This window comes from Salvelinus namaycush, chromosome 2 (genome assembly GCF_016432855.1).
Source record: "Salvelinus namaycush isolate Seneca chromosome 2, SaNama_1.0, whole genome shotgun sequence".
Classification (NCBI taxonomy): Eukaryota; Metazoa; Chordata; class Actinopteri; order Salmoniformes; family Salmonidae; genus Salvelinus; species Salvelinus namaycush.
This window is the reverse complement of record NC_052308.1, coordinates 62,352,348-62,370,833: the sequence shown is the minus strand read 5'-3', so window position 1 is coordinate 62,370,833 and position 18,486 is coordinate 62,352,348. Positions and strand designations below refer to the sequence as shown.

The 18,486-nt window shown below is 42.7% G+C and overlaps 1 protein-coding gene across 1 annotated transcript; it reads left to right on the top strand.

The window, feature by feature from the left end:
- Positions 1–816: 816 nt before the first annotated feature.
- On the top strand, positions 817–16,843 carry LOC120022592 (voltage-dependent calcium channel gamma-1 subunit-like). Its single transcript, XM_038966566.1, has 4 exons — positions 817–1,051; positions 7,411–7,485; positions 16,271–16,408; positions 16,614–16,843. The coding sequence occupies exons 1-4, from the start codon at positions 817–819 to the stop codon at positions 16,841–16,843; spliced, it is 678 nt and encodes a 225-aa protein (XP_038822494.1).
- Positions 16,844–18,486: the final 1,643 nt, after the last annotated feature.

Below are 18,486 nucleotides of genomic sequence, written 5' to 3'. Positions count from 1 at the left end.
CTGAGTCTGGTCCCTTGAGGGGACGTCAAAGCCACTCTCAGGCCTACAGCGAGACAGCTGCTGTTTACAAACACATTTAGTCCTTATAAATAGTTTACAGATACATAGAAACTCGGACCAAGCAGTTTGAGGATAGTAACAACACAAATCCTTTTAAAACAGCATCCACTAATTGCCATAGCATGGACATGAGAGGTCAGTACACCAATGCAGTTGTAAATGAACTGGTGAAAATGGTAGGTCCTAGACTTACTCCGTCACAGCACATATATATAGTTCACTGAGATGTTTGCCAAATAAAGTGCGTTGAATATATTACGGTAAGTATCGGGAGATAAAAATCATTTACGTGACTAAGTCCCTTATCATGGCATTTACACATTCCCACCCACTCGGATGTAACCCGATAAAGACAGCCTGACATCTTGAATCACTGCACACATTTATAGCAGCAGACCCCCCCCCCCACTCCCATACCCCGCCATGGCAGTCAGTTTGGTCATCAACTTTCCTGATCCACCTTAACAGCTGTAGTCTGAGGCACACAGGCCCCCCTCAGTCGACACAGTCAGAGAAGGGAGAGGGCCGTGAAAACTAGGGCACAGCAAAACTGACCCCTTTCCCTCAAACTAGAGGCACAAATCCAACCGAGAGAGAGACAAAGAGTGATAGGGTGTAGGCTGTTCAGGAGTGAAGGCCGCGAAAATCCACCATCGAAGCCTCCAGAAGTCTGACGTCCCCACAGGACCTCGGTGCTACTCATTTCTTCTTCTTTGGACATCTTGTTGTCAGTGTTTCCACGTACAAAATTGCACCATGCACAAACGTACGAAGGTGAAGATCACGTTCTTTGTGATCCTGGTGGGTATGGCGTCCATGTTCACGGCGGTGGTGACGGACCATTGGGCCGTGCTGAGCCCGCGGGTGGAGCAGGTGAACGCGACGTGTGAAGCGGCCCACTTTGGCCTCTGGAGGCTGTGTAAGAAGGCCATCTACATCAGTGAGGCGGACTACAATGGAAAGGGTTGTGGCCCCATCAGCTTACCTGGAGGTAAGACGAGATACACAGAGGCGGCTTATAGCTTGGACCGGAAAATCTGCACCGTCTGTGTCCATCCTAACCCTGAACCTCTCTGTCCAATGTCTGAGGCTACCTAATGTTATCTAATGTAACACTGACCAATTTGGCACTTTTAAAACATTCTCTGTGTCTATAACTATTGTTAAAGAGGATACACTAACTGCTGATCAAGAAATATGTGCCATCACAGTATTTGGATTGTTGTAGAGATTGGGTTTGGTGGAAGGGGGTCAGTTAACTCTTGTTCAGGGCATGGTTCAACACTTAAACATTGACATCAAGCACCAGTCATTTTTGCAATGTGGCCAGCTAATGTTCCTCTTAACCACAAGGCTTCCTGGTGTAGAAAACGGCTCGTCAAGACAATTATTGAATTGAGATATTGAGGCTTCAGAAGCCGGGAAACAAGGTGTAACTACCCAACAGTGCGAGGATTAGCCTATGCTACAATACATAGCACAACAATAAGATAAACTAAGCTAAGTCAAGCAATTTCAGACTGACCACAACACTTTCAGACTAATCCTGACCTTTAAAGTCCCAATCCAGCTACTTCCCCACAGTAATTAAATGACGAGGTGTCTCTCCCCCAGCTCTTAGCAACTAAGACCTCTTGCAGCTGCAGTATCCCCTGAGTGCCAGCTATTACAAGTCTAGCTCCAATGCCTTAAAATACACTCTATAATGACTGCAGTTGTCATTTACTCCAATCAAAACAGGACCCAGGGCATGATTCAATCTGGACCACGGATGATCCGTTTTGTAGCTCGGTTGACATTTAAAAGGGTAATTTCCAATTTAGCCGACATCTGCAGCGTTTACTTTGAACGCGATCTCCGCGACTGTGGTAACATTGCCTTTTTAAATGGTGCATAGCCAAAAAGGGCCGATCGGATTGAACCCCGGCTTTAACCGACCTTTGAATGACGACTAATGCTTTGATCCCGCTACACTAACTTGTGATGACTCACACTAAATGTTGTGAGTCAATATCACATTGAGTGAGAAATAAACGCATAGACAGGAAGGGGACTAATTGAGTGGAGCTTGTAAAAGCAATACAACACATTGCTTTAGTAATGGTCTGATACAAAGCAGAATGAAGGAAACACACGTTCTGATAACTTATGATACATTCTGCCCTGCGTTTCTTGAGGTCTTTCTGACTGCTCCGCCATTTGAACGCCTCAATCGCCAAAGGTCCCAATGCCCGAACATACACACCTTTACAACAATCTTGGATAGATTCACTAAAGCAAATGTGCCCCCCTCCATAGTTAGCTCAGCTATGGGCTTCTGGGAATTTCATATGTCGACTGGTGCAGGCACGTTCATGAACAGATGGAAATGCCTGGTTGAGGCTCATTTTGTAAACATTCTTGGCTGACCCCTCCTAGTTATAAAGAATCAAGGGATTTATAATGTTAAGCTTGGGGCATTCCCGAACCAACAGCACAGTCAGATCGTGGTAATGTAAGGAAGAGTGTTGGGCAGGCTATTTAGAGATACCCAAACTTGCAATGTCTTATTAGATACATGGTGTTATGTACCATCAGACGTAGGCCTATCGTGGATACATTTGGTGGTCAGTGTGGGTGAGATGCTCTTGGCATCTCTCGACGTAGGGCTGGCTTTTACATTTTTGAATGATAACTCATTGGCGAAACTACAGACAACACACTCCTTCACTCTGATCACAAATGAAAAAGCCTAAACTTCTTTTCAAATGGTCTTTATGGGAAAAACTCAATGAATATCATGTTGCTAAAACTCCCTTGTAGGTAATCAAATTTGACTACATTGCGAATGCCACACACGCAGTGAGTAATGGCATTGCGTGTGAGAAGTAATGCAGTGGATAGGCGCCAAGATGAATATAACCTTTCTAGTATGTACAAAGCCAGACACCAGGGTTTCATTTGGTATCGCTAGCTCTATTTGAGAATGAATAGCAATATTTATTATAGCCCCACATTTTAATGAGAGAAATGCCAACCACTCTCGTCTCTAAGATGATGACACTGTCGAAGTGACCCTCCATGAGTTTTGCCATCCGAGTTGCAATAAAAAATGTATATATATATATTATAGCTGGTAGTCTACAAAGATCAAGTTCTGTGAGGAGAAATGGAGATCTCTGTATATATGTACATATAGGTTGCTTCCCACTTGTTTCTCATCTTGTTTGCCTTCCTAAATAATGATAACAGATGGTTAGAAAATAAGAATTACTGTGAAACAGGATATTGATATAATTGACTTCATATGAATACTATCCAGAACAGCAAACATACAATCTAGGTCAGCGATGTGGCGAGATGTTCAGCCAAAGCCAATATAGCAACTGTTACAGAAACAAAGATATCGGTGGGATTTTCTGTTGTGCGCAGCACTATGCAGCCGGCCAATGAAGGATAAATATAGGCCGTGTAAATACCCAGCTGTCCCGGGGTAAGAGCCGTGAGGGAGTCAAGTGTGTGCACACCTTCAGAGCCCTACTGAGTGACAAGGCCACCTGCACAAGCCAGGCATAGCCCTTCAACCCCTAACCCCCTCCCTGGCGCTGCCCTGCTGCCCACCGTTCAAAATGATTTCCCGTCCCCTGGGGGTGGGCTACAAGGGTCCTGGGGTGGGCTAGTCAAAGCCCTGGCATGTAGGCAACCGGGAACTTCAACCACATACCAGTCCTGGGAGAGGCAACCCGGCTGTGGAAGTGCCAATGGTGACTTGTTCGCAATGTTGCATGTTGGTCTTTCTGGCTTGCCTTTCTGTATAGAACGATCTCAATGGGTAGACTATCTAATGGTGGGTTATATTTCCTTATTTCGATTTTAGGCGTGAGCTAAAATGTTTGTATTTAACTTGTGTCTCGTATTCATCCTAGCTGGCACCATCGGATACAAGCTAGAGTGGTCAGGGGGGATTTTTCTGGGTGGGTCATTTTCGTCTACAACACAACACATGCTGCTAGCTATAGCCTGTGCAACAGGCAAAGAGAATGAAAACACAGGCTCAGAGAAATGCCTTACACAGCACCTTATGTTGATGAAATGGCGGTTAATATACAGGCAGACACACTCACTGTGAAGCACCTCAGTGCAACAAGAGTGGAGGCTTATTCTGATCTCCTCACCGTCAAGACAGGTGTCGATTGTTTAGTAGTGCGTAGAGTTTCTGTTTTGAGCAAGTCAGCTAATTGATACGCTGTTGAGTACCATCGGGTGCTATTACTTATCGTCTCCTTGAGATGTTGACGTCGACAAAGTGGCCTCCTGGTTAGCGTGCGGTTTGGACTCCTCCATTCGCACTGACATATATATACCCTGTTGGTGTGGAGAGGCCTTGGGTGTCACTGGGATGTTACACGGTGGGACAACACCGGCATTACAAATCCACTCACTGATAGACAGAGCATTGCCTGGACATGGGCCAAGTGATAAGGTTCCAGGGTGGAATTAATACAACACAAAGAGAGCCATGGCATCTGGTAGTGTGGGGCTATATTCATGGATGTGGATAGACATGGGGGAGCCTTACAAGTCCTTACAGAGACCTGGGTTTGAATTCCAAGCACATATACTGTAAGACAGTTCATGGAAGGCCTGAGTCTTTTCTACCCACCATTAGACTTTTTGAGTGTCCTCCAATGCCATTAGAGAGCACAGCGGCACCGACCGTGTGTGTGTCCAAGCGAGCGTGTGTGTGTGTGTGTGTGTGTGTGTGTGTGTGTGTGTGTGTGTGTGTGTGTGTGTGTGTGTGTGTGTGTGTGTGTGTGTGTGTGTGTGTGTGTGTGTGTGTGTGTGTCTCTCTAAAGGTGAGGATGGGAGTGCGTAATGAGGACATCAAAAACTAATGAGGCGAGCAACGCCTCCGCATAATTGGCATAACCCCTGGATTTAGTGTTTCAATTAACAAACACAGAAAGACAACGACACAGCCCCAATGTCTGTTTAAGTATCTCATAATGCAGCGTGGGCTATCTCTCCTCTCAGCGCAATGAAAGGGCACTTGGTCTTCAGCATGATGACAAGAATCACTTCTGGTCCATTATGGTCATTAACAAAGGAGTTTGTGGTGCGGAGAGATACTACCGAAGCTAGAGCCGAGGCTTTTGTTTAAGGGGTGAACGACTTAAAATGGCTAGGTTGAGCTGAGGTGACTCGGCAATTTACCTTTTAAGGACCGAATGCACTCTGACTCTTCTATAAACTCTCTCTCTCTCTCTCTCCAAACCAAAACATTGAATTCTGCCTCCTTTTCATTCCCCTACCCGCCTAACTCAATAAAAAGAGCAGACAAGCCAGTTGCTAGGTAACCACCTCTGTGTTTTCCCTTGATGGCCAGTCTCTGTCCTCATTCACAAAAACATCCTCTATGTGTGAGAGTCAAAACATTAAAACATTTAGAACCCTTTTCATGGTCTTTTACCTTACCAAAACCAAGGTTTTTTCCCAGCGGGCAATACTGGTTGCAACTAAGTTTTTACGACATCATTGTCAGGTTGTATACTAGTTGTATAAGATTGTTTTGTGAACAGCTTTTAAGTAACCAGATAAATACATCTTTATCTGGTGGAAATCTGGTGATTTGACTTGATAACAACCTAAATGTGACATATTTAACTTCAGGTTTTCATTCTGTCCTGAAAAAGACATCTTTACCTGGTTGTAACACAGACCAGTTGGTTGTACTCTGATTTATATGATGTCTTCTCAACCAGAAAACCAGTTTATGCGGAGAAAATTAAGTCATTAAAACATGTTCCAAATTTGGTCTGCTGGGTTCTACTCAATAAAGAATGCTTTGCTGGTGCCATGTATGGGCGCCAAATCCAGGTATTTGAACTTGCACATACTTTGTGTATCTTTCTTTATTAGCCTTCTCTGAGTAATGCATCCAAACTGGCAACCCCACCCACCACTAACTCTATCTTCCTGGGTGTCCTGGGAGGAATTATCTCCAGCCCATGTGTATGTGTGGATATGAGGAACGCTGGAGCCGATGTGATAACATGCTTAGCTCACATAATTCGACATGAAAGCCTGTCACTTACTCAGCCGTGGTCCCTGTAGTTGGCCCAGCACATTAGATGCCACGTATCTGATGCAGAGCAGGCCTCTCCGGTGACAGAACAGAGTTGAGCGACTCTGAAGTGTCCCCTAACGTCTGAGAGACGAGACACACAGCGGTCTACCGCCGCCGTTTACAAATATAGTTTCCCTGGCGAATGGATGTTTTGACGTTCTGGCTTAGCATCAAAGCGTAGGGCGATACTCCTAGCCCTCTGCAATCGCTGTGATCGTATTCTGTGGATCAGCTTTTACTTGTGCTAACCACCGGGGATCCGTGCTAAGTACATTGGGCCCGAGTGAATGGGATGCCCCTATCGGCTGTTTCAAGTTAGGGGAAGCTAAAAAATGATAAAGAATTGCATGCATCTATCTATTTGCGGACTAACGTAAAATAGCCTTCTATTCGTAATATGATGAGTAAATTGGATAGTCATAAACTAGGCTAATAATATAACTAACTCACTGTTCGCCAAAAAAATACCGTTCTGCTTTTCTTTTCCTTTCTTTGCACACGTCCAGAGCCTGGCCCCAGCTAGATGTTCATTTGAATGAGGATCCTAAAAAATCTGAAGAAAATTGGCCTTTTATAAACATATTTCATGAAATTCTACGACACCTTCGTCTCCATAACTGGAGACTAGCAGCATCTTTAATGCCACAAAAATGACAGGCTACTCTGACAAACTCGGATCAATAAAAACGTCGTGACTGCAACCATCTAATCGAGGCCTATGAAAAGGGGAGACACCGGCTATGACTTTCAACTAGCCTGGAGGATGAAATTATTGTCCCTACAGGAGCAGGGACCCAATGAATAAGACACTGAATATGCGGATAGAGAAGGGTTTTATGTAAACTCAGCGCACACCATAAAATGAAAGTTGCGCGCCTAAATGTTTATCCGTTGTTGATTAACAACTGTTACACCGCAACTACAGAATGCTTATTCATCGGTAACATATAAAAGTAGTTTAAAGGTAGTCCAGGTAAAAAGCATCAAAATCCTTTTATCTTTTTTTTATGAAGTTAGCGTCTTTACATTTGCGGAAGACTCGTGAAACAGTTCTTGGTAAACACATTGGTCTATTATGCTACTGTATTTCCGAAGTGTTGTGCATCTATTATGAAGTAAATATAGCTATTTTCACGATTGTTTAATAACGTCTGTGATGTTTCGCGTATTGATGAGAAACTGCACATTGTCTGAAGTGCTACGACCTGAACCTCCAGCTGACTGTGTTTTCATGTCTCCCACAGCGGAGAACTGCACCTACTTCAAACACTTCACTCCAGGGGACGAGTCTGAGATTTTTGAAGTCAAAACACAGAAAGGTAAGGTTTCTTTTGTGCCTCGTCCATACACAAGTTAATAATGGCCTAACAAACACACCATGATTCGGTTTTGTAACTTTCATGTACACTGAGTGTACAAAACATTAGGAACACCTTCCTACTATTGCGTTGCACCCCCTTTCGCCCTCAGAACAGCCTCAATTCGTCGAGGCATGGACTCCACGAGGTATCGACAGCGTTCCACAGGGATGCTGGCCCATGGTGACTCCAATGCTTCCCACAGTTGTGTTAAGTTGCTTGGATGACCTTTGGGTGATGGACCATTCTTGATACACATGGGAAACTTTTGAGTGTGAAAAACCCAGCAGCATTGCAGTTCTTGACACACTCAAATCAGTGCGCCTGTCACCTACTACCATACCCCGTTCAAATGGCACACATACACAATTTATGTCTCACTTGTCTCAAGGCTTAAAAAGCCTTTAACCTGTCTCCTCCCCTTCATCTACACCGATTGAAGGAGATTTAACAGGTGATAAGGGATCATAGCTTTCACCTGGATTCCGCTGTTCAGTCTACGTTATGGAAAGAGCAGGTGTTCCTAATGTTTTGTACACTTGGTTATACACTATAAATACAAAAGTATGTGGACACCCCTTCAAATTAGTGGAATAGGCTATTTCAACCACACCTGTTGCTGACAGGTGTATATAATCAAGCACACAGCCATTCAATCTCCATAGACAAACTTTGGCAGTATAATGGCCTTACTGAAGAGCTGCCCCGGTCAACTGTAAGTGCTGTTATAGTGAAGTGGAAATGTCTAGAAGCAATAACGGCTCAGCCTCAAAGTGGTAGGCCACATATGCTCACAGAACGGGACCGCTGAGTGCTGAAGCGTGTGGCGTGTAAAAATCATCTCTCCTCGGTCGCAACACTCACTACCGAGTTCCAAACTGCCTCTGGAAACAACGTTAACACAAGAACTGTTCGTCGGGAGCTTCATGAAATGGGTTTCCATGTCCGAGCAGCCACACACAAGCCTAAGATCACCATGCACAATGCCAAGCGTCAGCTGGAGTGGTGTAAAGCTCGCCGCCATTGGACTCTGGAGCAGTGGAAACCTGTCTCTGGAGTGATGAATCACGCTTCACCGTCTGGCAGTCCGATGGACGAATCTGGGTTTGCCGGATTCCAGGAGAACGCTACCTGCCCCAATGCATAGTTCCAACTGTAAAGTTTGGTGGAGGAGGAATAATGGTCTGGGGCTGTTTTTCATGGGTCGGCTAGGCCCCTTATTTCCAGTGAAGGGAAATCGTAACACCACAGCATACAATTACATTTTAGAAGATTCTGCGCTTCCAGCTTTGTAGCAACAGTTTAGGGAAGGCCCTTTCCTGTTTCAGCATGACAATGCCCCCTGTGCACAAAGCAAGGTCCATACAGAACCCCATCGAACACCTGTGGGATGAATTGGAACGCCGGCTAATGGAAAGCCTTTTCCAGAACAGTGGATGTTGTTATAGCAGGAAAGGGGGGACCAACTCCATATTAATGCCCATGATTTTGGAACGAGATGAGCAGGTGTCCACATACTTTTGGTCATGCAGTGTATCTTCAAGAACAGAAGAAGTGTATTCTTTGATGTCCTTCTGGCGGAATGTTTCATAAGAGAAGATTCAAAGGGAACAGTCATACAAAAAATAGGCAACTCGGGACATGAAACATGGGTGGTGAATAATGCAAGCCAAATTGGATACATCTCAACTCAAACAGTCCATGGTAGGCGCAAGGCAGTTCTGCCCGTTCTCTCCTAAGTTTCATGGACAAATGCTTATAAAAACAAACGCACAAAGAACCAGACATACTGCTTCATTCTAAGCTTTGCACACAGAACCAATGGTGATTTGGTCATTCTTAGAATGTGTCCATCAGCCTTGAATTAATTTCAACACAAGCAGAAATGTTTAAGTATATAGATTTTTCTCAGGATACCAAGTCAACTGAGTGGATATAAGCTCCGACAGGTAGCGTCAATGGAACTCCATGTGACAGAGCTAATCCCTGTCACCACCCATTCCCTTCTCTCCTGGATATTTTCTCCGATCTCCCCTCTAGCCCCCTTGGTGACCCTGCCAGTACTGTGCACATGCTTGGCCCATTAGAGACATGTACTCTCACATATGACAGGACTTCCATGTGATGCACGTAAGGGCGCCAAGCACATGCAGGGCCTTGTCAGACCCAATCAGTAGGGTGTAAATCAGAATAGATTTACGCACGCACGCACGCACGCACGCACGCACGCACGCACGCACGCACGCACGCACGCACGCACGCACACACACAGCTATGTCTTACTATACTTGTGAGGACTTTTTGGGGTCCAACAATTGATTCCCATTCAAAATCCTATTTTCCCTAGCCTCTAAATGAACCTTAAACCTAACCCTAATTCTAACCCTAAACCCTGAGCCTAAAATAGCCTTTTTTACAAGTAAGGACCGGCAAAATGTCCTCACTTCTCTGAATTTTAGTTGGTTTACTATTCTTGTGAGGACTTTTGGTACTCAAGTATAGTAAAACATGTACACACACACACACCTTTTAAGCCCCTTATGGTCCTTTGAGAACCCTCTTTCAAAGTCACTGAGATCTCTTCTAGCCATAGTAGCCAAAATAATGGGCAACTGGGCATTTTTATACATGAACCCTAAGCATGGTGGAATGTTTTAATTGCTTAATTAACTCAGGAACCACACCTGTGTGGTAACACTTGCTTTTAATATACTTTATATCCTTAATTTACACAAGTGTTTCCTTTATTTTGGCAGTTACCTGTATATTGGTTTATACTCTTCAAGAACAAAATATGTGTATTCTTTGAAGTCTTTTTGACAAATGTTTCATAAGAGAAGATTCAAAGGGAGAGTCATAAAAACAAATAAGCAACCTGGGATATGGGTGGTGAATAGTACAAGCCAAATTGGATACATCTCAACTCCATGCTAGGCGCAAGGCAGGGCTGCCCATTGTCTCCTAAGTTTTATGGACAAATGCTAACAAAGACCAAAGCACAAAGAGCCAGACTTTGCACACCTTTGAACACATAACCAATGGTGCCTTGGGGCTGGATTCAATCCGCATCGCCAAAGTTTAGCGCTACAGTGCGATTGAAATTTGAAGGTAATTTCCGATTGAGCCGACTTATGGGGAGTCCTAACTGTCAATGCAGTCTCCGCTGACGCGGGAAGATTGCCTTTACTTTCCTAATGTGCTGTAGTGCATCTCTTCAGCACTATGGACTGAATGGGGCCCTTGGTCTTTGTTAGCATTTGTCCATCAGCCTTGGTTTCAACACAAGCAGAAACATATGGAGTTTTCCCAGCATACCAAGGGACGAGGCCAAGTCAACTGGATGCATAGCCAGCTAGCACATTTGGTTCCTAGGAAATTGTGGAAACGTACATTTTTGATTTCCCATTGGTTCTGCGAACGAAGCCATATGTTTCCTGACCGGTAGAACATTTTTTTTTTTTAAATGTTCTGGAAATGCAATGATAATTTAGCCTGTTCTGGGAATGTTAGTTTAGGTTGCAGGGAGGTTCTGAGAACGTTTTAATATGGTTCCCTGAAAGTTTTCCTGGGAGGTTTTTATTTACGTTCTGAGAACAGAAATGATAGGTTATTTGGAGTTTTTTGAATAACTTCCTTAAAAATTTCCCTGAATGTTTCAAGAACATGGAAAACTTGCTTGGGCATTAATCATGCAAACACATAAATTGTTTTATTAATGCACGGCGTCAGTGAGATTCAAACCTATGATCTTCTGTTCTCTATCCATGGAATTTGTCCTGGTGACGCAGTGGACTGAGCTAGCGTGCCATGTTTGTTTGTTTTTTACTCATTTTAGTCTATTCAAACAGACCCCATTTCAAAGGACTCATTAACATCAGGTGTGGCCAATTAGTGGAAATGGACAACACACTTGAACACACTTAGCAAGATACAGGATAGAGTTTTGTTGACGCTGAGAACAGAATGTATATGTTCTAAAAAACATTCTTAGAACGTTCTTTGAACTAGTGTTGTCACGATACCAGTATTGCGATACTACAATACCAGATTTTCCATGACAAAAAAAGAAAACACAAAGCAGACTCAACTCTATGGTCCTTTAAAACCTACTTTTGTAAAATATTGTGTGCTATAGCTTGGAAAATAAGCAAATGTGACTCTGGGTGACAACATAAGACTTCTTGTATCCAACATTAGGAAGGTTTCCCTCAAGAAATTTAGTCTGCTTCATAATTTGTTTCCTTTTCTTCCTTACTTCCTAGTAGCGCGATACTGGTATCGTGACAACGTTACTAATGTTTTCTTGTGGTTTTTATGAAAAGAACATGACTTGCGGAAAACGTTATGCTGAAGTACTGAAATTCCCATAAAAAAAACATGGTTCTCAGAATGTTATGCGTTAGCTGGGTATACGATCTGGCAGGTAGCATCAATAGAACTCCACGTGACAGACCTAATGTCACGTTCCTGACCTTATTTCCTTTGTTTAGTCTTTGTTTAGTTGGTCAGGACGTGAGCTGGGTGGGTGTAGTCTATGTTATGTGTTTCATTGGTTTAGGTGTGTCTGATTTGCCTGATATGGTTCTCAATCAGAGGCAGGTGTTTTACGTTGTCTCTGATTGGGAACCATATTTAGGTAGGCTGTGTTCACTGTTTGTTTGTGGGTGATTGTTCCTGTTCGTGCGTTCATGTTTTTATTTTCTCAAGTTCAGGACTGTAGCGTCGTTGGTTTCTTTTTGTTTATTGTTTTTGTTCGTGTTTAAAAGTATTCAAATAAATATGGATACATACCACGCTGCGTTTTGGTCCGATCCTTGCTCCTCAGACGAGGAGGATTACGACGTTCGTGACAGCTAATCCCGCTCAACGCCCATTCCCTTCTCTCTTGGACATTTTCCTTCCCCCCCATCTCTCCACTAGCCCCCTCTGTGACCCTGCCAGTACTGTGCACGTCTGGCCCATTCAACGTATACACTCACATATGACAGGACTGCTAAGCACATGCAGGGCCTTATCAGACCCAATCAGTAGGGTGTAAATCAGAATATATTTACGCACACACACACATTTTTATAGTTTATGATGTCAGTCAGTTTGTAACATGGTTTATGGGGACCCACCTTCCCCATGGTCCTGTCAATGAAATGAACACATCACATTTTTTTATTTTATATGTAGAAGATACATCTTACTTCAGATTTGAAATAATATACCTGTAAATTCACAGGCTTGTAAGGACATATGGTTAAAAAGGACTTTCTTTCATATTGCGGTTTATAAGGACATTGTGTATATGAGTACATATAAGGAGAGATGTAATGGATATTTGCTCATATGAGCAATAGGAAGCAGTAGACTGTCTCAGAGTAATTGCCTCTTGTGCTTCTGAACGAGCATCGCTGGTGTGAAACTGGCTACTGCCAGTCTGTGATGTAATATTTTCAACCTTTTCTGTAAAGAAACGTAAAAACAGTTCGCATAGATCAGGAGATGTCACTGTTTTGATGTGCAGGTGACCATGACAAAACCTTTTGATGTTCTGAAGACGTCCTAACGTCTCCTTTTTGTTTGCATGGGTCACTGGGGAGTCCTGCAATAAGAGCTATGATGCTAATATTTGTGTAAACTCTTTCGAATTGTAATATGTGGGTGTCAGTGAGTAGGCTGATGCACCATTTCATGGGTGCACACACTATAGGTAAAGCTATATGAATGTTCAATACGTACAATAGGCTGAACAGTGTGTTGATTTCACACAGTTAAAGAGCCACGGAACACGCCGATTGGCACGTGTGTTTTTCTGTTGCTCATTAGAAAAATTTGATTTGAGTCTTGGTGGTGTGTTTCCTGACCGATTCTGCATTAGGTTAATGATGTTTGTCCATCATGAGTCAATAGGAAGCCTATTTCCCTTCCTCAAAATTCCCAGAATGAATCTAAGAACTCAAGAAATCCGTAATTAATTTTGACGTTTTTACAGAGGATGTTTCAGTTGTGCAATTTTACATCTAACTAAGGTGTATGGTGCAGTATTTCTCAAGTACAAAAAATGCATGACGTGTTGTCTTATGTAAACAAAGTCGGAGCTGCTGGGCAGGTCTGTCTCACTGTCTACTATTGGATAGAGAGCAATCACTGCAGCTGTTCACCCCATGTTAGTGGGAAAATGGACATCGTCAAATCAAAACCCAACCTTCATTTACCCGTTGTGACGTACGGATGTTCCAAACACCGTTTTAGACCAGACTTTGACCAAAATGATCCTATTTACATTTTTTTGTCAATTTCGACACTAAAATAACTGTTTCTGACTCATACCGATGCCGCATAGGCCGTTTTTAAAAGGGATTTGTTGCTTTTTAAAGGAAGTCGCTCTCTAAAGTCCTGCAAAAAAACATGGTTTGAGGACTAACAACATGGTGTTTGTTGAATTACATGAGTACATGTCTAAAACACGGTTTTATGACAAAATACACCTACGTCGGTTTAAAGCAACAAGCAGAGTGTGGCTGCAGCAGGTCGGGAGAGAGGTGCAGCATTTCAGAGGGAGAAGGATGCAGTGTATTGCGGGATGAGCAGCGGGCTCTCTCTTATTGCAGGACTTTGACTGTGAGAAATCACCTTCCCAGTCAGTCTATTGTGTGTATTGGAAATTCATATTGCAACGTACAGCCTTACCTATGAAGTGTGCACCGGTGAAATGGGGTATCAGCCTAGTGAGTATCAACCACAGATTAAAATTCCAAAGATTTTACACAAATATTAGCATCGTAGATCTTATTGCAGGACTTTGACTGTGAGAAATCACCCCCCCCCAGGCAATCTATTGTGTGTGTTGAACATTCATAATGGACTGTAAAGTCCTGCAATAATATTATGACGCTAATATTTGTGTAAACTCTATGGAATTGTAATCTATGGGTGTCACTGAGTAGGCTGATACCCCATTTCATGGGTGCACACTCGAGGTAAGGCTGTACATTCCAATATTAATATTTAATAGGTTGACTGTGGAGGTAATTTATCGCAATCAAAGTCCTGCAATAAAAGCTATGACACTAACAGTTGTGTAAACTCATAATATATTTACACACACATCTCATGCTAATGGCTAGCCCCAGAGACAGAAATAGCCCTTACTTGAAATGTAGCACTGACCCACTCCAAATGCCCATTTGGTATTCTTCACTCCTCAATAAACCAATGGGTACCATTTATATGGAACGTGGCCATAGAGCTACAATCCAGTGCTGTCAGTACGACTAGCCACAGGCAGCTCCAGCTGAGCAGCGTACACAGAGCTAAACTGAAAGTGTCACTGGGATAATAAATCACTAAAGCACCAATAGAGCGCAAAAGAGATCTTTCAGCCCCTTCAGACATTAAACCACTGATCCAACCTACTCTGAAACCACTCACCCCTCTCTTTGGGGTTGCAAGGGGAAGAGAGCTAGCACTCCAGCAGGATGTAGCATGATTCCAGAACTACTCAAGGGGTGAGAGTCACCATCCTCCCCCAGCATGAGATGAAGGGGAGCCCCCGAGGCGAGGCTCTCCCCTGGGCACCGATTCTAGGAGAGCAGGCGGAAGATCAAAGCCTAGCTCCTCCATCCACATCACAACACCAACATAACTGGAATGGCTGGTTAAGCAGCTTGGAATAACAAGCCAGTAAACAACTTACAGTAATGCCAAGCGTTTTTCTCTCCTTTGGTTGAATAAAGATGGCTGCCTTACTGCAAGAGGAACTTTTTCACTGGGTAACATGGCTCGCATTTCACACAACAATTTTGACTTAAAGCGCAATGCAATTTCAAATGTGGCCTAGTTATTTCATTCTGTTAGTTAGTTTGATTGATTTAGGTAGTTTGACTGATGGCAGATTCCACCAACCGAGTGAAATTCCGTCTTCCTTATCAAGCTTCACACTCCTGTTCAGAGAGAGCTGATCATTTAAAATAAATCTTTAATTGTCCTTTCTGTGACTGTACAATGAGGTGACAAACTAAATTGGTCTGCACATTTAACAATTCAACTATTTTCTCAGGCAGAAATTAAAGCCTAATTAAAAAATCCACATAAACGTTTGCACATCCAGTTACGCCCAGCGCTGCAATGTAATGAAATATCATTTATATAATTCAGCTGGAGGCATATGGACTCATGTTGCTCTGGAATAAAACAATCTTTCTTGGTAAGCCTCCTATCGGCTTATGGCTGATTTTATATACACATACACAATAAATGAATCCCCACAACCCACCATAATGTACTGTAACGTAAAATGAAAACAAACTAGAGTATTGAAAGTTAATTCATGCAGATCCAGTTTAGAGAGGTATGTTGGTGTTATAGGACGGAGGAAAGTAGCACTCTACAAGTTTACAGGTTGTACAATTGCTTAAGATAAAAGTTGCCCTTAACCACAGATCTAGGATCAGATTACCCTGCCCTCAATCCTAACCTAAACCATTAGTTGGATGGGAAAAATGTCTGACCCTGTATCAGTGGTTAGGAGCAACTTTAACCTCCTATGTTGTGTATTTATGTACTTTGTAACTCAGTTAGTAGAGCATTGTAACGCCAGGGTAGTGGGTTTTATTCCCAGGACCACCCATATGTAAAATGTATGCATGCATGACTAAGTCGCTTCGTCTGCTAAATGGCATACTATATTATATATATATATATTATTTTCGTAGGTCAGTGGACATCTTGAAGTGACCTCTATTTGCTCTCTTTTCAGAGTACAATATCTCAGCAGCGGCCATCGCCATCTTCAGCCTGGCCTTTATGATCCTGGGCACCTTGTGTCTCCTGTGCTCCTTCAAGAAGGGGAATGACTACATCCTCAAACCTGCCGGAATGTTCTTCGCTTTTGCAGGTAAGACCAGACAAGCAGATAACACATGAGCTCTGTAATCTTTTGGTTGTACTGTTATCAATGTGTTAAGGGAACAGATACAGTACTAAAATCGTAATATAGTATAGCAAATTAAAAACAAATCATATCTGATTCAACTGCTTACCTGTGATTGGAGGTCATCGCCGTTAACCCATCCTCCTCTCCCGCTCCGCCCCAATCGCAGGCCTGTGCGCCATCATCTCAGTGGAGGTGATGCGTCAGTCGGTAAAGCGGATGATCGAGAGCGAGGACACCATCTGGATAGACTACTCCTACGCCTGGTCCTTCGCGTGTGCCTGCGCTGGCTTCTGCCTCCTCTTCCTCAGTGGCATCGGCCTCCTCCTGCTCTCCATGCCCCGCATGCCCCAAAACCCCTGGGAGTCCTGCATGGACGCTGAACACGAAGTGGAGTAACAGACAGAGAGGGATGAGAGGAGGAAGAGAGTGACACTTTCTTTAAAAGCAATACGATCACGATCAACTTTGTGTCGTTCTATAGTGGAAGCAGGGGGTTCTTTCACACAGTGCTTGGGAGCAGTCCAATGTACCGAATGAAAAATACAAGTTAAATGGGTTTCCATCGCATTTTCAACTCTAATGACGACAAAAAACTGTTGCGTTATATAGCAGATCTGGTCTTGGCACGTGCACTCTAGCCAACAGGTCGCAGATACAGTGCGGGTAGGCTACCTACATTTTAAGATTATTATGGATAACAGCGATACAATTTTGGTCAAATGGCACTTTCACCACGTGTGAATCTCATCATAATTTATTTCGTCTGTAGCCTAATAAACTGCATGCTTTCCCGAGTCATAGTGGGAGGACCACACAACATACAGCATCATCGCGACTCCCAAGTTAACTTCGATATGATGGTTATTATATAAATATTTGCAAATATAGGCATTTCCACCGCCATTTCTCACATAATTAATTTTATACACAAAAACATCACATGTCCAACGAGCAAATTGTCTGTTTTATAAAATTGTAGAGGCATTTCCTGTTTCCATCAGCCCAGTCATGACTTTTTTCAAGTGTCAGGTAATTCATCAGCATGAAATGGTTGGATGGAAATCTGGTTAATTATACATTTTGACATGTTATTTAATGGTATAAATAGTAATGGATTGACATTTGACCTATGCATTCAACTTTTCTGTACTGTGTGTTTTGTATGATAATTCTGTACATAAGTCAATCAATTTATAACTGAGATGGTTCTCCTGTTATTTTCAGTGCATCAAGCACTTGCAATGAATTTGTCAAATGTATTCAGGCAGATTAAGATAAACCAGGAAATTGTTAGAATCAGATGCCAAATTATTACTTCATGATTAAGTATTTAATATTATTCACAGCATACATAACACTAATTGTGATGTAAAGAAGTTATCAAAATGATCAGTTTTAAATCTAGAATTTAGGTCATGTTAGATTTATAGTGAAAAAATATATATTTTCAGTTTTCAAACGGACTGACTTTTATAAGAATAATACATAGGTGTGACAGTAAATTGGAGAAGCAAATAATACTGTCTGGTGGGTTTAGTGTGCATACCATTTAGAATGCTGAACACCAACAGTCTCTGAACCACTGAATGTGTGGGTTGCCATGTTGGAAAAGGTTCAGTTCTAGCAGGTGCACACAAAACACTAAAACCCTCCCAACTTTTTAGAGCTGAGCACATGGCAGCCCAATTTCTTTGACTATTTGATCCCATTCAATTTAGGGTAACGAAGCACTCTATTTTTAATCAAGGTATAATTTTCTGATTTTAGTTAGTGTCTGATGTATTTAACTTAGAACACGTAAGGTTACTCATTAGCCAACACTTTCAGGGTCTTTCAGTTCAAATGGTCAGGGAAAAACTCAGAGCCTTAATATGTACCATCTAGATCCAGTATATGGCTTTAATATATATATATTTTCCTAACATCCAGTCTTTTCAGCCAAACTAAACTGGACTGCTCTCCCATGTTACCGTTCATCTTTGGCTTCTATGGACAGGCAGGAATTAGGTGTACATTCTTTTTTGTTATGGATGATACTG